Source organism: Parus major, chromosome 3 (genome assembly GCF_001522545.3).
Source record: "Parus major isolate Abel chromosome 3, Parus_major1.1, whole genome shotgun sequence".
Classification (NCBI taxonomy): domain Eukaryota; kingdom Metazoa; phylum Chordata; class Aves; order Passeriformes; family Paridae; genus Parus; species Parus major.
In genome coordinates, this window is record NC_031770.1 from 23,421,681 (window position 1) to 23,445,946 (window position 24,266).

The following is a 24,266-nucleotide window of genomic DNA, read 5'->3' on the forward strand; positions in this document are numbered from 1 at the left end:
AGACAGTTTCTCTTGCATCTGGAAAAACTGTGTTCCTTTGGAAAGCAGAGAAAAAGAAAGCATTTTACCAATTGTTGATTTTGCCTTCACATGTTGTATGACAATCAGTTGCAAAGAAGTTTTTCTTCAAAAAGACAGGCCCTTTGTTTTATCTTTTTATCCTGTAAGAAAACACTACCACCTTGTGTTTGCAATACTAAAAACCTGACAATCCAAATGTAATTATTATACACTTCCTTTATCCTTCTGCCTAAAGGCAAAACTTCTCATAAACCCTAGGTGAAAAAATGACTAGTGTTCGTTTTTATTTTCTTTTTTGTGCATATAGGAGTATATCAGATAAGCAGACAAATCAAAGCTCATGATGGCAGTGTGTTCACACTCTGTCAAATGAGGAATGGAATGCTGCTAACTGGAGGTGGGAAAGACCGAAAGATCATCCTGTGGGATCATGATTTGAATCCTGAAAGGGAAATTGAGGTAAGAAATTAAGAGAGGCAAGGAAATTGCCTTCAACAAGGTATTGGCTAGCAAGACAGGGCCTTCCCCACCCTCAGTCGGGGAAGTTAGGATGAAAGAATACCTTCTAGTTGCTGTTTTTCAATTGGATTACAATGTTTTATTACAAAAGTGTTTAAATTTTAGCCTATAAATGAGCCTATATGAGGCTTCAGTTCTCCTATGTTTAAATTAAACAGAAAATTTAAGGGTTTTCTTTCTTGAAAACCTTTTCATAGTTGTTTGGGTTTTTTAATTCATCCTGTTTGAGAGGATGTTTGAGGCTATTCTTTAGTACTGCCTGTGTTTTTATAAATTTGCCTCTCTGGGGAAAGACAAGTCACCAGCATTTCAGGGTTTTAGTGTAGAGTGTTTGACATAAGTGGTAAAATACATTTTGAAATTCTGTAATAATTAATGATTAATAAGCTATGATGAGGAGCTTCTTTTAAATTTATCCTAAATTGAGTGTTCAGTGACTATGTCTGTTCTTTGTGATTTGCAATATGGCAGTGGTAGGTCACTGGGGATGAACTGGAAAAGGTAATGTATTTTGGATTTTAAAAACTTGGGCTTTTCCCTTAACTTGAAATAATATGTTCTTCCTAAACAGTTCTTTAAACATTGGTATACTCCACTTACCTATTTTCCATTCATAGCAGCATTTTTTCTTAACACTTAAGTAAGTTCAGTCTAGAATTTTTTACTGCCTTGAATCTAACACTGACATTTAGAAAACATGGCAGAGAATGTAGCCACTATCATATACAATTCTTAGGCTCAAATAAAACACTCTATTCATACCAGTGTCTCCATTTTCCTTTTGTTAGTAATGTCATGTTAAAGCTGATTTTTATGTTACCAGAATCCTGACAGATTGATTTTTCTATCATATGTTATCACTTAATATCAGTGTGCTTTCTCAAATAAAATAATTTAGAAACCAAACAATTGTGCACTGTAAAATAAAGCAGTATATTAGGATTCAAGCCTGCAATAAACAAAGTAATTAAAATTCAGAATCATTGCTAACATAAGGCATATGAACATTTACTTTGGGCTAATCAGGAAACAATAAGAAAATCAGGAAGCATTTACTGTGTGCAGCGAGATTTTTCTTGGTTTTCAAAGCGTGTTTTGGAAAGTAAATAGTAACAGTGTATTACTCCTTTCCTTATAAGATGAGTTGTAGGGCTGTGGAGTGCATTTGTTTAGTGAATTTGACGCTTAAAAGCAGTGTAATTTAATTTGTAATTTTCTTTCTACTGAAGTTATTAAAATGAGTGATTGGCTTGAAATAAGATCTTGTATGCCTGTGCTGAACAAATAGATGAGAAAGGTTTCAGGTCAAGCCCTGATCAAGGTTATAATAATTGGATTGTTCCTTTTTACAGGGAGAACTCCAGTTCTGATTCTGTCACTGTGCTCTATTTGTGGCCTCCAAAATGAGGCACCTAGCAAGATGCCTCATGTGATTTGACAGATGTTTCTTTTTGCAGGTTCCTGACCAGTATGGAACAATCAGAGCAGTAGCAGAAGGAAAAGCTGGTCAATTTTTAGTGGGTACTTCACGAAACTTTGTTTTGAGGGGAACGTTTAATGATGGTTTTGTAGTGGAGGTACAGGTGAGCATAACTTGTTTTTTTAAACTATAACCCAAAAATGTAAAGATTTTCTCTGCTGGTGTGTTATTTTGAGAATCTTAATTTTTTTAGTTGTTAAATTACATGTGGTTTCTTTCTAGGGACATACAGATGAACTCTGGGGACTGGCATCTCATCCTTTCAAAGACTTATTTTTAACATGTGCCCAAGATAGGCAAGTTTGTATGTGGAACTCTGTGGACCACACACTGGAATGGACCAGGCTGCTAGATGTATGTCAACCCTTTAATTTAAATATAAAACCAGAAAATGGGAAAAAGCATTCAATTTCTGGAACACTCTTGTCCCACCTGATTGCAAACAAAAATCCTACAGTTATGCTTTTAAAACAGCTATCTTGAAGCTTTGGTAAATTTAACAAGGATTTAACAAGGCTCATCAGGCATTGGTAAGATGTAATCTGGTTACCATTGCTTGATGTCATTTTGACAAGCCAACATGAATAAATCTTAGTCCATTATTTGTGTTACAAGTGGTTTTTTTTCCCTGTTCTTCAAACAATCTGAAGAGGTCATCATACAGTTGTGAAGATTTGGCTTTAGATGTCCTTTCCTTACTGTCATTCAATTAATAGTTTGGCTAGTTCTTTGCTAATGTCCAAGAAAAATTATTTTTTTCACAGAAATGTAGGTCTTTTACTCACAAGGTGGTCTCACAGTGCATGTCGCTGCTACACTGTGAGAAGAGCTGTCTGAGGATTAGCGTGCTGCTAAGTGATTGGTTTTTCCCGTGTCAGCTCAGCTGAGACTTTTAGTAGTTAATACTAAAATACTGATAGTTTTAGTATAAGGAGAGCTGTTTGGCCTTCAGGGTGTGGCTGGGGCAGTAATGTGTCTGTGCCTCTCCTGCAGGAGCCCGGGCACTGTGCGGATTTCCATCCCAGCGGAGCTGTGGTCGCCATAGGAACACACTCGGGCAGGTAAACGCCTCCCAGCTGAGCTGTGATGACAGAAAATGTAAAGGAGACACTTTAATACAGTGCACCTTATAATTGGAGTCATTTGCTTATTATTCTTTTTGCTTGAGGTTATGGAGCCTAAAAACAATGGCAGGAGAGGGTGGAGCATATTATATTTGTTAGACAAAGAAAGAAGAATTGAAGAATTGTCTGATTGCTGTTAGGCTGGTTTGACTTTTTAACAACTCTTTAAATGAAAGCCCAGATCTTGGGATTTGTTTTGTTTTCGTTTTTTTAAGCTTTTTTTTTTCCTCAGGGACTTCCATGAGCACTCATTATTGTCTTTTCCAATTATCATATATTTCAATGCAACGTTCATGGTCCCTTTCTTTTTAAGACAGGTACAGTAAAGATATTTGTCTTTCCCAAATCAAACACACTTGCAGCCTTTCAGACTGAGGTGGAGAGGCAAGTGAACAGATTGGTATTTTGATTTTTGTGTAAGACAAGGTTCAGCATGGCACATTGCTGCACAGAAGTGGTACTGAACTGTTCTTGTTCTTCCTGAAGCCATCGTGCCTTTGCAAGCTGTCAAAGCACAAACTGAATTCTTTTTAACTTGAGCTTCTTACAATGGGGGAAAAAAGCTACTTTATTTCATAGTCAAACTCTGGCTTGGTATCATGTTCCAAGAGGGGAGCACCAGTAAACCAACTAAGGTTAGGTTGTTCATAGCATTACAAAGGTGAGAGGAATACATATTAAATCTAATAGCATTTTTGATCTGCTTTTCAGTTATACCTCATGGTTGATAACTTGATAATAAAATAATGTCTGGTGCATTTAAGAAAATTGGGAAATTTTTTTGTATGTTTAATTTGCCAGCTAGAAATTTTTTTATGCCTAACCTCATGCCTAAAAAACATTTGAAGTTTGGTTTTTAGAAACTGCTGAGTATGTGCAACACACGCAAAATTTCCTGGAAAAATGAAATGTTAAAATATTTTTAAGGAGTTTTCTCTAAGATGAAGATGCAGTCTACACTAAATTCATCAGGTGTTATATACAGCTACAAAACCAAGTTTACCTTCTAGTAAAGCCTTGCTGAGCTCTTGTATATTTGATTACCATGTTGAACCTTTCCATCTTACAATTATAAACATTAAATTGAACTAATATTTCTATCTTCATTGAACAGAGCAGAATATACAGGCCTAAGAGTACTTGAAACAGGAAAAAGGGGAAGAAGGTCAGGCTATGTTTCTTCAGAATTTTTAGATGTTTTTGAACTTATATTAAAGTACAGTTAAGGCACATCACATGGCCAAAGCATTCAATCTGTTGCTTGCTTTTGTCTATTTTTTTTCCCCTCTCCTGGAGCATTTAGCGTTATGTTTTAAATTTGGCACATTCAGTTTAAATTCTTATTTTTAATTTACTTGAGGCAACAAGTTTATACTGCATTCAAGAAGTTTATGATAATGGCCTTGGAGTTTTTTGGGGTTTTTTTTTACCCTCAATAAAAAGGGTTTTTAAACAGTTATATTTTCACCATTATATTTTAGTGTGTTCTGAAATTGTGTGGTTCAGTGAGGGGTTTGAGATATACAAATGAAACTGAGTTGAAATGAGACCTGGTAAGTGTATAAGTGGATGAGAAATAAATGGAGTTGAATCAAGATAAACAAAACAGTTTTAAAATTACTGCCTACCCAGCAGCATCATGCAGTGCTTTCTGTGCCAGAAAATCTGGTCCAAGGGAGTTATTTCCCAAGGAATGAGGGCTGCATGATATATCTAGATTAACGTAGGAAAAAATAATCTCAAATCCATAACAAATCTTTTAATAACTTGATTCACAGCCTAAAAATCTTAAAGCAAATATTAAATGGGTCTAATCTGTTTAGAACTCGGCAAACCCAAACCTTGCGTGCATCTGTTACCATTCTAGTGCTGCTGAGCTTTCAGCACAGAGGTAAGACAGGCAAGGAATAGAGTACTAAGGAAGTTGGGTTTGGTGGTTAAAGCTCTGGCATCAAAAGAAAACTGACTTTTCTACCTTTTGTCCCATTGCTGTCTGTTGTTTTACAGTAGTGTGTCTTTTATCAGGCCAAGCATCGCGCTTTTGGTGCATGTTTCATGTATCACTTCCCATGATAAATATTTCAGTATAATTTCCCCATTTGGGCTGTCTGCAAAGCATCTACTGCAGGTTTTTTTACCACTTCCTTAAATACTTGCTGTGGACCTGATCATCAGTTATTTGGGACTACTAATTCTATTTGTAGATTCTGCTGCTTGGTGAAAAGGCACAGCTGTAAAACTAAAAAAAGCTTTTTCAAGGTACTTTTCAGATACTTTTGTCATGCTTCCAGTGGTACTATTTGCAGGGAAGTAGAATATCTTGAGTACTAAGCATACCAGTATTCAGAGGGACTGTGTTAAAAAAAAACCAACAAGATTCTAAGAAAAGTGCTAATGTTGATAAGAAAACTGAGGGCTGAAGGACAAGGTTAGGTAAGGGTTACCTTAGAGTAAGGTAGAGCCACAGGGAAATAAAACAGGCAATAGAGCTACACATTTCCTGTCTTCCACTGGTTCTGTCTGTCTGGCACACAGGTTATCCAGCAGTCCATGCCATGTGGAGTTGGGTTTTTTTTTTATGTGTATTTTGTTTAATTTCTTTCATGTGGTTCTCTAACCACAAGCTGGTTTTAAGCCTTTGGGACCAGGCTGCTTTCCAGATGCTTTGCTGTTGGACACTGGGTGAGCACAAGCTGGAATCTCATCCCCACCCATAGAAAGCAATGTGTGATGTTGTTCCTGGAATTCATTTTACAGCTTTCCTGTGGAATAAATGGTCCCAGGTTTAACAATGTTCCACTGAGTTCACTGTGAGACAGAGGGTGCAATTCCCTTGCTCATTTCCACAGTGTTTGAACTTGCCATTTGCCATTGGGGATAGAAATCTGCTTGTGGCATATGTACATGGCTGTGAGAGCACAAGTTAGGAGCAAAGAAATTAAATTCTGAGTACAGCTCCAATTCAGCCATATTGACACCTTCTGTTTTCGTGATCTGTTGGTATGAATACGTATTTTTATGAAATTGTCATTTTCTCTGTCTTGCTAATGTTCAGAGTATTTAGGAGTTGGGTGGACATCAGACCTGTTGCAAAATGCTCAGGTTCCACTGATCTTGCACATCTTGCTGTCAGTGGCTATTTTGGTCTATGTGCAAGTTAGTTTTTGTAAGCATCTCGCATCTGCCGCATAAACTGTAAACTGCAGGTTAAAAGTTACTGTTAAAGAATAAAACATGCAATTAATTACCTTAGTTATAAATCATCAAAGCAAGAAATATAAAATGATAGTTTATGAAATGTCAGATTCTAATGAGTGGTTAGTTATTCCTTCTTACTTTAATAAAATTATTCATAGAAATGAAAAGAAGTGAAAAGAGAGAAAAGTACCAAACTAGAATATAATTTGTGCTTACAATGAGTATGGAAATGTTTTTCACTTAAATCTACTACTCCAATTTTTTTTTTCTAACTTTGCTTTATAAAAATTGAAAGATCAGTTTTTATATCAAAACTTATCTTCAAAATAGGGAAGTAGAATAAAATTCAGCTGTAGCCTTAAGGCTTAATGATGATAAGATGCAGTCATATTATCTGGTCATGGTAGATATTTATTGTCCAGTAGACATTTTGATGATTATTACAGTGTTAAGGGAAAGGGAAAAAAATGAATGGTATTTAGAATCTTTTATATTTTGTTCACGGAAACTCATATTGCTTTGTGAACCAGAAAAGTGTTCCATTAAAAAGAGATGTTCTCTATGCTGCCCTTGAGGGGCTAGCATAAGATGATGCAGGCAGGCAGTGTTTATGGCTCTTTTACTTGGTTTTTTGTTTAGTGGAAGCGATACTTACTGGAATTCTCCTCTCTCTAGGTGGTTTGTGTTGGATGCAGAAACGAGGGATCTGGTTTCAATACACACTGATGGCAACGAACAGCTTTCAGTGATGCGCTACTCAGTAGGTAGGCAGACTTACACAGTCAGAATAATTCTTATAAACCAGATGGATGTTCTGTTAAATGGTGTTAAACTACTCCATAGACATTAGAAAAGGCACAACTTTGAAAAAATTGTTTCAAATGCTTAGTGTGTAACTGAGGATTTGCTTATGGATTTGTTAGTGTGTACTAAATCCTGGAATTTTGTAACTGCAATCATCATCACTTTTCTCAGCCTTTTCTTCATGTTGAACTCTGCTAATATAATAAATGCTAGCTTTGTTCCTCCCAAAGAAGTTCTCAAATAGTTTACAAGTTGACAGAAAAGTCTGTAAAAACCTTAGTATTTCAGTGATACTTTAATTTCCTTTCTAGTTATTTTACAAGTTCATTAATGTAAACCCATAAAACTAAGCTCATGTCTGTCTGGAACTGTTTGTGAAGTATTTGCTCTGGGATTACATGGAGCCCAAACCAGTGCTGAGTCTCCTCTTCAGACATGACATGAGAAATCATCAGAGGCTGACTCCTCTGTTAAAACAGGAAGGAAGAACACCCTTGTAAATATTTTTCTTGTTTGCTTTTGGCTCACATGCCATGTCAGAGAGCAAAGCATGTGCCAAGCACAGCAGTTTATTTTAAATTACTGATGTTCATTGACACTTACAGGTGACTATTGTTGTTTGTGGCAGCTCTTGTCATTTTTTAAAAGGAGATAAGGTAGAATAGAAAAGTGCTTATAATGTTTGAAAATTCAACATCTTTTTATGTTTAGTGTTGATTTATTTGCAGTCCACACCTCCAAAGTTAAGCTATCCGTAGACTAAATACTCTTCTGCATTTTTATGATGCATAAAACTCACGTCTGCCTGCTGACAACAGCTTTCAGAAATCTGGTGCAGTCTGAGGGTTTATATCCTGTCCATTGAACACTTACTCTAAAAAAGGGCAGAAGTGAAAGAACTTATCCAAAAAACATACCCACAAAGTAAACAGATATAGCTGAAAAGCAACATAATGTAAACTATTATGAATCCTTCAGTACAATTCATAGGGAGTGGTTTAACTGAGGCCATGGTCTTCGCAATAAATCTGAAATAATTAAAAATCACAAGACAAACATTCTCTTTATTTATATTAAATATTCTGTGTTGTAGATGGCACCTTACTTGCAGTTGGATCCCACGACAACTTTATTTACCTCTACGTAGTAACAGAAAATGGAAGAAAGTATAGCAGATATGGAAAATGCACTGTAAGTTTTGGAACATGTATAATCATTTACATGATTATTATGTCTTGTACATGCATTTTGATGTTACACATACACTTAGATGTTAAGCAGTGAAACTCTCTCCAGGTTGATGTTTTTCCCTTTTGGATATGTGTTTTATAAGGTTTTTTCAGAATTTGATTGATTTTAAACTTCAGTCTCAGATGGCTACTCTACATCTCATAGTGTGCAGTGATCATTTCTGCATCAGATATGACTAATTTATCAGACAATTGCCTTCTTTCTTTGAAATGGGAAATCAGCAGTAAGATGAAGAAATGCCTTGTTGAATATGGTGAAATTTGTTCAATGAAAATATTACATTTGTTTGAGGATATTCTCCTCCTTTTGGTGAAGTGCTTCTTGAACCAACATAAAATTAGGGTGGTGTAATTCCATTAGGACGTGTTGTCCTGGAGGCTGCAAATAGACGTTGTTTTCAGGTGTAATTTTTACTACAAAACTTGAACCTGAGGGATGTGGCCCAGAGTAAATAGATTTAAATGTAGCATGGGTAGTGGAGTTTGTTATTATTGTTACATTGGATGAGGTTGTCCCAGTACTAAGACAGACTATTTTTTGTAAGTGTTTAGTTATTGAACATCCTGGCCTTAAGTTCAGCTGTCTTTTAAGGTTAGTGAAAATATTTTCATTAAGAGCAAGTGAAACTTGATGAAATTTTCAAATTATGTCATGGGAATATAGGTTTACCTTTGAAATGTGCCACACACTAGAGCACTGGGGTCATAGCAGCCTGTGTGCAGCTGTTGTGGGGGGCACAGGGCTGCCAGGGCAGGCAGCAGCACTGGGTTTGCCCCATCACTGCCTGAGCTCACACGGTGGGGAAAGCTCCCACAGGGAGCTCAGACCAGGGCCCCAGTGGGGCTCCTGGGGACAGCAGTGGATGTCTGCACCTCAGTACAGCATCTCACCTCAACATTTTTTAAACCATAGAATATAAAATCACTCGAGATGGCTAATCCCAACATACATAATATTTGGTTTGCTGTGTATTTCAAGGTTTCTGTGAGCTCTTCGAAGATGTATGAGATCATTTATTTCTATGTATTATGTACGTGGAGAGAGCATATTGCAATTTAAACCAACATCTGGATGTCCCTCTATCCTGCTGTCTTGGCAGGAAAAGCGTTTGTAAAAATTGGTGTGGGAGAATTGAGCATTGCTATACCCAGGCAGAAGTGTCAAGGCTTCAGAGCAGGTTTCTGTTATTCTTTAACTTCCAGCGTGAGTGACTGCACGTAGAATACAAAATCAGCAGCATGGTTTCTGTCGGGGCTGAGCTCCCTGACCCTCCCAGCCGGCAGAAGGCAGCGATGTGGAGCTGCCCAGAGCTCACTGCAAGGCTGCAGATCCAATTTCACATGCCCTGCACCTCCCCTGTGTTCCCTGCCAGCACCCTGGCGGGTTCAAACCAGCTTGATGCTAAGCAGGGAGACACCCAGGCATGCTCGGGACCCGGAGCACTCTCCTGGCACTGCATCCTTCTGGCATTCTGTCATTCAGTAGCCTCACGGGTGACCTCCAAGTAGTATGACTCAGTCCTCCTGGTAGTCAACTTGTGGTTGTTTCTTCCAGCTTGAATACATTATTTGAATTCTTTCAGAAGGATTTTATCTACTGAACTAGCATTAGCTGGTGCATAAGAACTGTATGCCTGCTGTTAGGTTTAAATCCCTTCTCACTCACAGCCAGGCATTCTGTTGCTGAGAGAGAGGCAAGGCTGTGACCTGTGGGCCCTTTTCCACAGAGTGGGATGGTGTTGGCTTTGATCAGAACTTCAGATGAGCATTTTGACTGGTGCAGCTGGTTTTTGAGGGGTCCAGCTATGCAGTCAGCAGTGTGAAGGTGTGGGCTGGGACTGAACTTCAGCATGTCAGCATCCCTGTTTGCCTTACATGAGGGACACCTTAGCAAAAGAGAAATAAGTGCTGGGCATTTACTCACTGGGCATTTACTCACAGGGCTGTGGGGTGAAAGCCACACAGACTGCCACTCTGAAGTATTTGGTGTACTGGACTTAACCTGAAGTGATTTAGTGTGCCTGTCCTAAAGGCTGTGGGCATTTTGAACCTTGCACCACTGAAGTCTGAAACAGATAAACACTGCCAATGGAGGAGGAGTTTCCATTTAGTCAGATAGTTTTCTTAGCTGGTGAAAATATGAATCATTCATTATATATAAAGGTACAGAAAAGAAGAGAGTAAAATGTTGCCTTATTGGTGGGCAGCTACCAAAGAAAGATTTTAATAGAAAATGGATCCTCCTATTGCAAATATGATAACAATGTTGTGCTCCATTTCATCATTTAGTGATCACTTGCCTGAAGGGATTTTGCAGCCTGGAGCCCCCTGACCAATTGCTTTGTTCCCTCTCCCCACCGCCTCCAGGAATTTTAACAGCTGCCAAATGTCTGGCAGGATTTAGTAAATGACTGACCAGTTTTTTTTCTGTGTTGGAGTTCAATTGCAAATTGGAGTAGGAAAATAAGGGGAGGTAGAAAAAAAACCTAGCCAATTGTGCAGGTTTGTTTCTTTTAATACCAGGTTTGCATGTCAGTATCATATGTGTCACCCATGACTGCAAAGCAGTTATGTCAATACACAGTTCCTCTGCTTGAGGCAGAGATTGCTGCATGAGAAATCATAAAGGCCAGCTTTTCTCCTAAATGTTTTTGCAGGGTCTCACAGAGGACCTGGGGATAGGGAGATGGGACATGGGTATATCTCTACATGTAATTCTGGAAGGAATCAGCATGATGAATGACTATGAAAGGGAGAAAACAGATGGTCTTACAAGGGGAAAAGGAACAATAAGATGAAATGGAAGGGTGGAAGAGGAAGAGTGACATGAATGTCACTTTTATTAATTTGCTACCTATGATTCCTACCTTATATAAATTTGTGGCTTCTCTGGAGCTTTCTGTAGCTTTATTATTGCTCTTACTTTCCTCAAAAGAAGTTTGTGCACAGAAAAAATACTCTGTCCAGCTGCATTTGTCTTCTTCCTCAAAACCAAAGCCAGGTGTTTAACCCTCAGTGTGCTCTTGATGGTGATAATAAACAACTAGACCAAAAGGTTTTGATTCTTAATAGAGATGACCCAGCAGCTGTAGGACAGACACCTTTCAAAGCTGGTGTGAACACGGTGCAGTGCAAAAAGCACAGCAGAGACTTTCAACAAGCTTAGAAACATATTCTTGTATTACCAGTCAATGATCTTGTACTTCTGCTTGGCAGTTGTTAACCAAGATATCCTAAGTTGTTAGGATGAGCAAGGGTTATTTGCATGAGTATGTTTTTAATGGAAGTTATTTTAAATGGATAGAGAAATAAAAAATTTCTATCTGTCACTTTTTTGTTAGGATCTAAAGCTGATCCTGTGCAAGTTACTCGCTTTTCACAATTAGTAGCAATGTGTGTGTTCTTAATTCCAGTATAAATTTGGGTTCATCCATATTTTAGCATCATGCCTTCTAGGAGTAAATAATTCTGGAGTCCAAGTAGGCCTGGCTTTACCAGGGAGGGTGGGAGAGGCATGATGCCCAGCCTGTGTTTGTTTAGCTGTTAGCAAGTGCGGCACTGAGAGTAAGGAGCTTTAAAGGAGCACAAGTGAATTGCAGCAGACCTGGGGCAGGTGGGAAGGTGATTTTTTTTTTGCTGTTAGCTCTCCCATCTGTAGGTCAACTTCTGCTTCACTTTCAATTAAATTCAAGTGTTTCACACTGGTGTTATGCATTCTTCTTCAGGGACATTCCAGCTATATTACACACCTTGACTGGTCCCCGGACAACAAGTATATAATGTCAAACTCAGGAGACTATGAAATACTATACTGTAAGTATGAAATAAAATACACTGGAAACAGAAATATGTATTAGCTGTCAGAGTATTTAGAAAAGTGTGCTTGACTGTACAAAATGCTTACTGACAAAGGGACTGATTTGAACTTGTGTAACCTGATATCTTGATGTTATTCAGAGCTCTGTATTACCTAATGGCAATGCCAAATATAGCTTACTTCTTTACAAGGTCGTAAATCAGTTTAACAGCATAGAATTTACAGAACAAGTGGCTCTACAACTTGATGTTGGCCAAAAGTTCTGTAGATTGAAAATAATATAGTTGTCTAATTAGTGTCAACAATACCAGTTATTTTGGGGGAATAAAATCAGGGGGCCTGTGCCACAGTTCTCTCCTGGGGTTTCTTGTTCGAAACTTTATCTTGGCTGGTGTGGTAAAAATGAAGAAAAGCAGTAAATGTTACTTTAATGAGTTAGTGGTAATAATGTTTTTGTGATTGTATTTTTTTTAATATGTGAAAACACAAATATAACACATAGTGGTTATGCTAGAAGTTCAGCATCAGTAGTGCATATCAGTCGGTTTTAACTTTTTTTTTTATTTGTGTCTTCCTATGGCTTTAACTGGATCCAAGAGGATTGTATTTTTTTCCCTTTACAGGAAAAAATAGCAAACAGTTTAAATGTCTAACACCTTAACATATTTTTTCTGCCTGTCACAACTTAATTTTCAAATCTAGATAGTGCAGTCTTTCAAAAGGAAGTATTGGTGCTTATAATTTCATATAAAGGGAGGATAGGAACGACCCATTATTACTGGCCAGGTGTTAGGGGATTTTCTTTCCAGCTTCTTATCAGCACCCACTCTCCAGGTTGTACCTGGTGTAATATAAAATCCAATGGTGGTCTTTGAGCTAGCATTCCTTTTTCCCATAATGCTTTCCTGAATTTCATTAATTTTATTAAGTACTTATTGATGTATTGATCACTTACATTTGGGTGTGTTTGAACTTCCTCTATATTGTAGGGCATACCATATAACATTTCAAAAGGGGAAATTCCCAGATCTGCCCTTGGCTGGGTTCGAATATTTAAAAGGGCTAGTGGAACACATTTAACCCATGATAATCTTGTTTCCATCACTAGTTTAGTAAGTTGCTTCTTTATTTCTCCATTCATCCTTTCTACTCTTGAAGGACATAATCTTATCTTCCACTCCTTATTAACTAAATCTATATGTATCCCCAGTTCCATAATTAAATCTCTTCCCAACAAATTATAATCTGCTTCCGGTACTAACAGAAAATTTCCCAATCCAATTTTTGATTCTGATTCTATCATCATATCTTTAATAACCCCCACTTCAAAGGGTTCCCCTTTTGCCCCAACTACCGTGGCAGTTTCTTTGGATATACTACATCCTTTAGGTAAAAACTGGATGGTTGATCTCTCAGCTCCAGTATCTACCAAGACATTATTACTGGCCTGTGTGTTACAATACAATCTTTCCTTTTCTAGTTAAAAGTTGTAAAACAGTCTAAGGCTTCTCTGGCAGTAGATGCTCACTGTTTTAAAAGCACAGCTTTCTGAATGATTTGGTGAATTTTAATACATCATTGGAGCTGGTAGGAAGAAGAAATTATTATATTATAGCATTTGTAGAGTTAGTAGCGGAGTACTCAAGTTGCAAGGAAGTGTTTTTGAGGTTATGCCATCAGAAGAGGGAAATAAGAAGTAAATATGACTCATAAAAACCAAGTTAAAACTTCAAGTATCTGGAATTTGATACAGGTGCTGGACTGTCTTTGCCTCTACAATTTAATTCCAGATTGGATTTAAGATGCATTTATTTACTTCATTAGCATCTCTTCAAAGAGCACCTATGGAAGTATAATTTTGCATTGCATAACTCATCATTCACTTTTTTTTTACAGGGGACATTCCAAGTGGCTGTAAGCTAATCAGGAATCGTTCTGACTGTAAGGATATAGATTGGACAACATACACTTGTGTGCTAGGCTTCCAGGTGTTTGGTAAGTGCTGTTTAACTTGCTTTTAAGCTACTAACACTGTGCTTTTGTGTTTTTGTTTGCTTTAATTTGTCGTTAAAAGTACACTGTTAATGGTTATCAAGGGATGGTGCTGAGATCACAGACCATAGTGGCTGAGCTCTGTGTTAAAGTGCACTGTGTTAAACTGTTCTATAGACAATGTACAATTGATTTCTATTTAGTTATTGAAGTTGGGGGGTTGACTCTTCCACTGTCATTTTAGGCTACCAGTTATGGAGGCACTGAAGCAAAAGACTTGTATTTTAAAGTGCTCATATGGCACATATGCATTTGCCTTTGTTTATATTGTTTTGGGACAGGAACAAGAGTGTTACAAGTGTAGGTTATAGTTCATAAATTAAAATTATGATAGCACTTTGATACTGGCAGTCAAAGATAAGTAATATACTCTGTTTGTAAAGAATAAAACAAACTTTAGAGTAAGCAGATTTTTACCTAGTAGGGTTTTTTTGCAATATACAAAAACAGTTTAAAAAAGCTGACAGATCTGCTTTTAATAATACCATTTTACACTGTGACAAAACAGTTCAAATTGCTTTTGTGTAGGCAGCTCTGTTGACCATTAATGAGAAGCCCCTTTGTGAGGGGTATAAAAGGAAGTTTCAGCCTCCCAGTGAAGTTGTGTGAGCAGGGTGCTGAACATCTCTCCTCCACCACTGAGATCAGGCACCTGCGTCTGTTCTTCATGTTGGTAGAAATACCAATAGCAAGTAAAGCAGCTAATTCTTTAGAGGTGAGGATTAGATCTACAAATCTCTTCACAGCTACTAGGAGGTCAACTTTGAATACCAGTTTACATGCAGGATAGAAGAAAATCATTGAAGTGTGAGGAGTCCTTTCTCTAGCTTCTGACACTTCTCATGCATATTTAAGGACTGTCATGTGCTTGACAAGCAAGTAGCCTCAAAGGATTGGTGTGAGGGCTTCCACTGACACACTAGTGTGGCACATTGGTTGGGTGGAGGGCATTTGGTGCTTAATAACCAGGCATCATTTCCTTTTTGGATACCAAAGATCTGAGACAGAATAGGATAAATAAAGGGATCAGAGAAGGAAGTTTATAAGAATAAATATTTCTGATTTTTTTTGAAGCTTGATAGGTAGTAGAAATAAACACGAGTATGCTCTTTCTTGAGCTGAATACTGTTGCTTATTGCTAATTCAATGAAAATACTTGCTTCCATTAGCCTGAGAACTGTGAAGCAGGCTATGTATTTGTAGGTGTTTTTATTCAATCTGTCTGGGAGAAGTAGAAGCATCTCCTGATGTTCTGTTCATGTAAGCCTAGGCTGACAAGGAATTGGACCACAGCAGTCATTTCCTCACTGACTTAGCTACTGTGATTGAAATAATAGTACGGTAGAAAAGCCTTTTTTAAAATGGAGTATCAGAAGATTCGGGAGATGCCACAGAAAGTGAAAAGCAAAACTCTGATGCTGATATGATGTCTTTTCCCAGGTGCAAATAAGAAACTTTGTAAGGACTGTGTATTCCTTCTGGAATAGGCTCTGAGCTGAAACATTTTATAGTTTCTTGCAGAGTACTTACATCTACCAGAAACGTGGAGGTAGCAGACTCTTACTGCTGAACTTTTTCCACTACATTTGGTGTTAGAGTAGACAGAATAGGGATAGCAGCTCCCTGAATCCCAGGGCTTTCCCAGAAGTGTCCTTTACTCCTGACCTAAGGAGGTGAGATGTGGGAGTGCAGAAAGAGTTTGGTTTCACATCTAGATCACTGGCTTTGTCTTTTTAACAGCTGTTAGATAGAAGCTGTTACTGGTGGCTGGGGCCAGGCTGGGCATGAGCAGCTCCCATAACCATTTTACTTATTGCTTTTAGAAGTGAATAAGTCTCCTGATCTTGTCTGCGTTTTCTTTTGGATTAATAGAAACTTCAACCACTCTGAATTCAGTTTAATTAGTTTCAACTGCCCTTAAAATCTTCAGTGTGCCAGAGGACCCGGGAATGAAATAGGTAAAGCAGATAATGTGATGGTATTCCAGGGCAGAACAGAATATATTTAAATTTCCTAGCCAAGATTCATCACGCCCTAATTTTATACTGTCTACTAGTCTGACACCCTTTGCAGAATCTTAAAATTATGGTTTGACCTCAAACAATGGCAAGTATTTTCCCATTGAATCAGACAGTGCAGCTAAGCCAGCCCATCAGATATTTGCTAACCTGGCTTGGACCCAAGGATCAGCTGGCTCAGGGATCCAAGAAAGCCAGGGGCTGCTCACTGATCTTCAGGAGACAGGGTTAAGTTTGTGGGATTTGGGCTTTTGGGGGTATATATTTTACAATTCAGCTCTGTTTGGTAGTGTGCCATAGGATCAGGCATCACACTGTTGTCAGCAGAAGGAAAAGGATGGAAATGTGTGGTTTGGATGAGAAGAGCATTGCTCCTTTTGGCAGCTGCAATTACTATTGGCTCAGCAGTATCATCACTCTGCACCCTGAACACTTGAAGTCACTCTTGGGTTTGCTGCACATTTCCCACAGTTTTGTCTGAACAGATTCTTTTGAGAGGCTTACTGCTGGCTAGCAGAATTTATTAAAATTGATGTGCTGCTGTCATGCCTTATAATAAAGTCCTATTATTTTGGGGGGGTTGTTATTTTTACAGTTATTAAGAATTTTTGCAGTTATCTTAGGAACTCAAGACTCAGTCATATTAATGTCTTGGATTTTTCATGTTTGCCTGATGCACTGAAAGCAAATCCTGCTGTCTTATGATAAAGGGTTGCCTTACCTTTGGAGCTGCTAAAGGACTTTGTGAACATCAAAGATGCTTCATAAAAGCTTCAGTCTTGACTATTAGTCCTTTTAATCTTAAATTATAAAGAAGAGGAAATTAAAAAGAAGAGGAAATTGCATAGTTCTTTGTCAAAGCCTGCCTAAGGTGGTAGCTGAAACTTCAGGCATTTATTGCACCCTCATGATGACAGTATTTCATATATAGAATGAATGAGGAAAGGTAAAATTCATTCATGTTGAACTACTTGAAAATTCTTAAATAGTGTGTATTTTTCACTTTGATTTCATTGATGTGAGAACACTAAAATGTTTCTGAATACTATCCTTAGCACTTCATGTCTTTATTTAGTAAATTACCTACAATGTAACTTATTGGCATTGTAACAAGTTTAACAAGCTGCCTTTGTTATTCTTCAAAGAAAATAAAGTTCTTACTCCACCCACTGAAGAATGGGGAAAAACAGATTTAAATTTAAACACTCTTTGTCATTTTGGTTAAAAACAAGAAGGCAAGGCAATTCTGAGTTGGCTTTTTGTGCTGTATAAAACAGTAGACAGCACATGTTTTTTATTTTACTGAAGTCAGCAACTGTAAGGGAGGAAGAAGATATTTTCAAATCTGATAATCAACAGTCCTCTTGGTCAACTGGACATACAGTTTTTAAAGGTGGGGGTGAAATTTGAGAGGGGAAATTTCCTCCTAACTCCTAGACCTAATCAGAAACCCAAGTCTGATAAAAAAACAAGGTACTACTATATTATAATCCCGTGCTTACCTTTCGTTCAGCTTTCCTTGCAGATCTGAATTGTCTGTTTTATTACAGGAATCTCTAATGTCTTTGTTTTGTTAAAAGGATTTTGTTTTGAGTCTCCCTCATCCCAAATTTGATAGGGTTTTTCATCTAGGGAATGTTGTTATTCTTTTGTCTTAGACATATCTGTGTCACTCTTTTGACTTAAAACCATACTGAATTGCATTTGAGCACTTGACAGCACTTACATCTATGAAACTTGCACAGGCTGTGTTTCTGTGCAGAGTATCATCAATCAGTTGTCTTCTCTGAGTTACACAAATACTAAGATTTAAAATACAAGAAGTCAAATAAACCAGAGAAGAAACCAGTAGGACCACAATGTACGGTACCTGGGTTTGCCCTGTGCTTCAGCATCACTGTTGCTTTTAAAATATCTGTTCATGAATGACAGTATTAAGAGTTACAAGTTTTAGCAGCAAACTTAATCTAAAGATAAAGTTTAAACAAGACTGAGGTTTTGAACAGGAAAAGAATGTTAAGCCTGAGATATCATCCTGGCTGAAACTGAGGATTTGGGAGAGCAAGGTAGGGGGAGCAGCATTAGGCTAGCAAAATATTAATGACATTTAATGCAATGCACATTCCATTTTCCTGCTGAGTTTTGTTCATCTTGCCTTTTCTCACAGCTTTATAGATCTTATTTTTGTTCATAAATTGTTTGTTCATTTGTTTCCAAAACTACCATTGCTGATTATCTTCCACATTCTTTCCTAGGAGTTTGGCCTGAGGGATCAGATGGGACAGACATAAATGCCCTTGTCAGATCCCATAACCGAAAGGTGATAGCAGTGGCTGATGATTTTTGTAAGGTCCATCTCTTTCAGTATCCCTGTTCCAAGCCAAAGGTAAGGCTAGACTGGTCTAGTCCATGTGCTTGTTTACATTGCCTGAAAGCTTTCCTTGCTTCCAGCATAGTTGTTTAGGAACCTGGCAGGCAAATACTTCTTTTCTATCCAAGAACCCACATTAATTTCACAAATAAAACAGAAAGTTTAAAACAATATAAATATAAAATAATATAAAAGAAAAGTGTCAATAATTACCCTTTAATTCTGGAGATGAGGCTTGATGCTTTGTGTTTGCTGGCATTAGTGTTAGGTCCATTACTTTTTCTATAAAATCTAAATCTGTTCAAGTTGCAAAGAAGAAAGGAAGTATAGCAGTGAAAAATCTAATATAAATATAATTCTTTACTCTTGTGAACTAAGAGTTCTCATGAAGGGCTAAGCAAAAATGTTAGTAGTTTTAAATTTCTGTATCGTGTACTCTTCTAGTCAACTTGTGATTTATCTTTGTGCTTGTTTTCAATAGGCCCCAAGTCACAAATACAGTGCTCACAGTAGTCATGTGACAAACGTCAGCTTCACTCATAGCGACGGTCACTTGATCTCAACTGGAGGGAAAGACATGAGCATTATTCAGTGGAAACTTGTGGAGAAGGTAACTCTGCCACCAAATGACATTGTCCTGGATATCGGTGCCACCAAAGTGCCCATCCCTGCCAGTGAAAACGCTGTGCAGTCTCCTGCACATCTCCCACAGCCTTTTAACGAAATGAACCAAAATGAAAGTGTAACTGGCAGCTCTCCGGCTTCCTTGGAGAGCAACTTGGAGCAGTCTGCAGAGGCCAGCGAGGAGCACAGTGAGGAGCAAAGCGAGGGAAGCAGCCTGGATCCCGCCGAGCCGAGCTACGAGGAGCCCTCCAACGAGCTGAGCGAGGAGCACAGCGAGTCCACGGTCACGGAAGAGCAGCAGGATAACTCACCGGTGTCTTAATGCTCCCAGCTCAGGCGGGTGTTATTTTCCCTTGGTGTGCGTGCTTTCATTACAAGGGTGAGGGTTCAAATAGGAAAGAGTAGCTGAGATTCATGACCACTCCAGATTTTGAGTTTCAGTGAGATTTTTAGTCTGAGCTTCAGTTCAATGTGTGGAACCATCCCAAGGGCCTGGCTTGATGGTCTGTAGCAAGATCTGGTCGCAGTTAGTAGTGGACATTACCATAGATCCATTTCAGTTCTGAAATTGCTGTCAGGAAGTGGCATGAAATACATACTGGAAAAAAGGTTAGCTTTGAGAATTAGGTGAAGTAGACCACCTTAACTATGTGAAAGTGCTTTCTGGAAGAACTGAGCTGATGGGAAGCACTGAGCTGTTCCAGCTGGGAGGCACTGTGCTGCTTTTTCCAGGTGCAAAGACAAGCAGAATGAAAAAAACAACCAAAAAGCTCTTTGTAGGGCTGTTTTCCTTTGTTTTTTCTTGAGAAAAATAGAGGAAAAATAATGTAACAATGCCACATGTATGGCAATGCCTTCTTGATCTAACACATATGCAATTTTCTAACACTACTAATTCCTCATGGAGTCTGGATGTGTTCAGAGTTGGTCTGCCCTGGGTGCTGCTAGTTCTAAGGCAAATCCTGTCAAGGAACGGTGTTGGCTGTTCCATTTTCACAGACTCTTAACTAGCAGAATAACCAAATACTGGTGTTTCACTTTTCATGACCTGAAAGTTAACTTAAACTATAGGACATAATTGTCTCTTCAACGAGTTGCTTGCCTAGAGAGTTGGAAACTTGAGAGAATCTTTTATAGTGACTTAGATGTGAACAGCAGAGGAAGCATGACAAGAACACAGAAGTCAGATGGGCTCCAGAGTTAAACTTTAAGCCTTCAAGCAGAACTTGCTCCATCCCTAGTATGAAAAATATAAATACAGTTAACTTAAATTATTAAATTGGTGCTTAGAATTAGTAAGTTGATATTTTTTTCTTCTGAATTTTTAGAGGTAATTCCTAAAAATCATTAAACTGCAATCTTGCAATCTCTACTTTCTCTTTTTTCCCCTGGCTCCTTTAGCAGTTGTGATATAAGCATACAGTAATTTAGATGATGATGATGTGACTTTCTTTTTTTTGTTTTCCCTAGACTTGCTGATCTAGTGTTTTTGTGATTTTATTTCCACTCCACCCCTCCCTGGGTTGCTCTAAGCCATGCAGCTCTCATGTGGCTATACCTGGCCAGTTACGGGATATCTTGGCATTTGTTATGCATTTGGAAAGTACTTTTTTTACAAAGTTTGTCAGATAGCTACATTTTTTTTCTTAAGTGCATACATTTCCTACTTTAAAAAAGATATAGATTTACTGGCAGATATCCATTTCCTATGTACTTGTTTATATTTTAATTACATAGAATTTTCTTTTTTAACCTGCTGCATTGTGCTGGTATTTTAGTTCTTAGTTAGAATATCATGTTTAGAAACTTTGGATGAGTTCATAAGTCTTAATTGTGCAAACGTTTACGTGATTGTGCCATTCCAAAGTGCATCAAAACTGTCATTCCCTTACTAGTATCTTCTCAGGAGAAATGCTACAGATCAGGTATTTAGTCATCATTTGGAAAGATAAAAACAAATGGACTCCCAAAGGACATTTAGAACATTTATATATAAAATATATAAATATATATATACACACATATATATATATATAGAAAAAATATCCTCTTGTTTACAACAGTTCCAGAGAACCTCAAAGTAGTTCCCTTCAGATGGAGGGAGAAATGGATTCCAAGCAACCCATCTGTTTAAACTGTGCTCTGTACATACAGTTTTACTGGAGAGCTCGAGTATGCCTGACTTGCAAATTTGCCAAATAGCAGCAGTGGAAGATAAAGTTCATCAGCTCATCAAAGTTCTTGGTTACAAATGAGGAATATGCTGTAGGTTTAGAAAATTATCTTAGTAAAGGAGAAAGGATAGTAGAGCTAACGAGGCACAGAGAGCTCTCGGTCATTTAACTCCACATAAGCAACACATTTCTCTATGGAACATCTGTCACCCGGGGTTGCCATGTAAGTGAGAGTTAGAGTTGTGATATTCTTGTGTAGTTCAGAAGACTCTACTAATATGCAAAAAGCCTTACAGCTTTCAATTGCTGGCAACTACTGTTTAACAAATAATTAAATCTGTGATAATGGATGGAAATGGGATTATGTAACTGTAGATGTTTTAGAAAAATAATTGTGAATGAATTATGATTAAGAGTGTTTCATGTGAAGATGTTTGAGCCATTTCTATCATGCATTCCTGTCTTGAGGCAGAAAACTTTGAAGATTAAAAAAAAAATAAAATAATCAAAATAAAATATTGCTGTGTCTCCATATCTGTTCTTGTTCCTTCTGTACATAAAGTGGACGCTCTCATTACAGTTGTAATGTCTGGGTCTGTGATTTTGAAAGAACTTTCACAAAATGTGCTTTTTTGATAAACTCCCAGGCTGTCTAAAAGTAAGTTAACTCTGCTTTATGAATTCTATTGTCAGATCTAAATATTGCTCTTGTTTATGTCTCAAAAGTTCTATGACATTTCCCTTTTCCATTTTTCATGAACATCTGGCATTATCCTTCTGTAGCTAACTGATGAGTGGCAGAGTGTTACAAACAGGTTTTTGTCCTGCTGCAAAACGCAGTCTGCCTTCCAGAGCTCTGCCCAGAAGCTTTCTTCTGGAAGTCATGAGAGAAGTACAAGCTTATTTTGGCTATAATGTATTAAATACCACAATGTTTCCCCATTCCTCATAGTCTCTGCCCAGCTGCAGGTGCAGAAGGTCACAATATGCTGAATATATTCCTTGTGAGAGCTTCTGTCTTTTCAAAGGCTTTGATTCATTTGCATTTCTTGCATCTGGTTTCTGTCCTTCACAAAATGGGCGAGAAGGCAGAAACCTGCAAGATAGACAAATACCTCATGTTCATCCTCACTTAAAGGAAAAGCTAACAAAAACCATCACTGACACCCTGAGTTGGACTGGAAACCTGGACTCTTCCACCAAATTGTCAGGAGAATGTTGACACCAGGAGAATGTTCTACCATGAGCAACAAGCAGATGTCCCAAGGTCATGCTGTGCTGTTCCCAGCACACCTGCAGCTGTGCAGTGCTGTGCTTTCCTACACTCTGCTCCCTTCCTGTCCAGCTCAAGGCTTTTGCCACCTCTTCTTCTGGGATTCTCAGTGAGGCAGGAGTCTTTCTGAAGAGTAGGTAAGCTGGTCTCTGAGTCCTTGTTGCTGATGCAGGTGGGGCAGGGTTTCCAAGTGGCCACTCATCACCTGAGACAACAGCAGCTGCTGTTATGAGAAGTTGCATGATGGTATTTGTTCCTTGGAGATGAAGTTTAGGGTGGAGACACCATTGAAGGCATAAAACTATAACTGCATCCCCTTTTACATGATGGAAAACTTAAAGTCCATATTAAAATGTTTGTAAAATTTTGTAGTAAAACACTGGAAATGTTATTATGGAGTGCCATGCTCATGGATTCTTGCAGTCTGCATCCACATGGGTGAATTAGATAAAGTGATACTGGGTTTTGTGAATATGACCATGTATACATGTGGGGTTTTTTTCCCATGGAAGTTTCAGGATAGATGAGGAAAGAGATGGGGATGGGAATGGGTATTGATGAATGATGAGGTTTTTTGGTTTGATCATGCTGGAATTCTCATTATATTATTTGTATAGAAATAACAAGTACTAGTTTTTGCATATGATGGCATGTCAAGGTCTAGCTTCTTACTTTTCTTAATCATCACTAGAAAGCAATGATTCTGATTTTGCCTAGAAACATGAGCAAAAATTATACTTTGATTGTTATATTGATTAGTCTCCACTGAACAATATGCTGTATTTTCTACTTTTCGCTTCACCACATAAGATGTGTTGCACCCCCTTATGTTTCCTTCACTTCATTGCAGTATTTCAGTTGAATCAGGATGAAGTAAGTAGAATGTCCAGGTGAAATTTAGGCTTGGCCAAACCAACAAACCAAAAAAAAATCTTCATTTCCACAGCCTCATGCTAATAAAATGTGGGCTCCTGGCAGTGGAAGGGTTACTATTACATGAGGTGGATTTTACTTGAGTGATATTAGTGCTGCATGTTTGCTTTCCTCGTGAACAAGTCCAAGCCCATTGCCTAATCTTTATTTCTGACAGATGTTTTATGTACTAATACTTTAATCAACTGAGAATGAAAAACTGCTTACAGTTTACAGTAGGATTATACCCTTTAGAGCTCAGGCCAGGGTACACATTTTAATGTATTTAACATGCATGGGGTGGCTTTGTGTGCACATACACATATGCAAGCATCAAATGGATATGGCTGCGCTAGGCTTTTTTTTTTTTTTTTTTTTGTGGTTTGAAAGAGAGATGTGGATGACTTCACTGTTAATCAAGAAGGTTTAGGAGCATGGAATAAAAAGCCTTCCCAAAAGAATGGTAAGGCAAGAGGATTGGGAGAGGAGGGGCAGTGGTGGAACTGGTTTTACCAGAGCAGGCTCCCCATCACACACCCCAAATTTCCTTCTATTTTTTTCCAATGTGCAAAAGCCTATAAAAACTTGCACTTCTGTTGGATGTACTGGTTAGTTAAAAAGTGGTTTTG

At 38.0% G+C, this 24,266-nt stretch overlaps 1 protein-coding gene across 5 annotated transcripts in view; it reads left to right on the forward strand.

Moving 5' to 3' along the window:
* The window catches only part of EML4 (EMAP like 4), a 147,375-nt gene extending 125,391 nt beyond the window's left edge, over positions 1 to 21,984 (forward strand). For all 5 annotated transcript variants that reach the window (XM_015621767.2, XM_015621766.2, XM_033513319.1 and 2 more), the window contains 10 exons: positions 329 to 480; positions 1,998 to 2,123; positions 2,243 to 2,374; positions 3,014 to 3,081; positions 7,018 to 7,106; positions 8,240 to 8,337; positions 12,122 to 12,209; positions 14,110 to 14,208; positions 18,539 to 18,669; positions 19,136 to 21,984. In XM_015621767.2, the coding sequence (XP_015477253.1) occupies positions 329 to 480; positions 1,998 to 2,123; positions 2,243 to 2,374; positions 3,014 to 3,081; positions 7,018 to 7,106; positions 8,240 to 8,337; positions 12,122 to 12,209; positions 14,110 to 14,208; positions 18,539 to 18,669; positions 19,136 to 19,600 (1,448 nt within the window). In that variant the 3' untranslated portion in view covers positions 19,601 to 21,984. The remainder of the gene's footprint in view (positions 1 to 328; positions 481 to 1,997; positions 2,124 to 2,242; positions 2,375 to 3,013; positions 3,082 to 7,017; positions 7,107 to 8,239; positions 8,338 to 12,121; positions 12,210 to 14,109; positions 14,209 to 18,538; positions 18,670 to 19,135) is intronic.
* Positions 21,985 to 24,266: the final 2,282 nt, after the last annotated feature.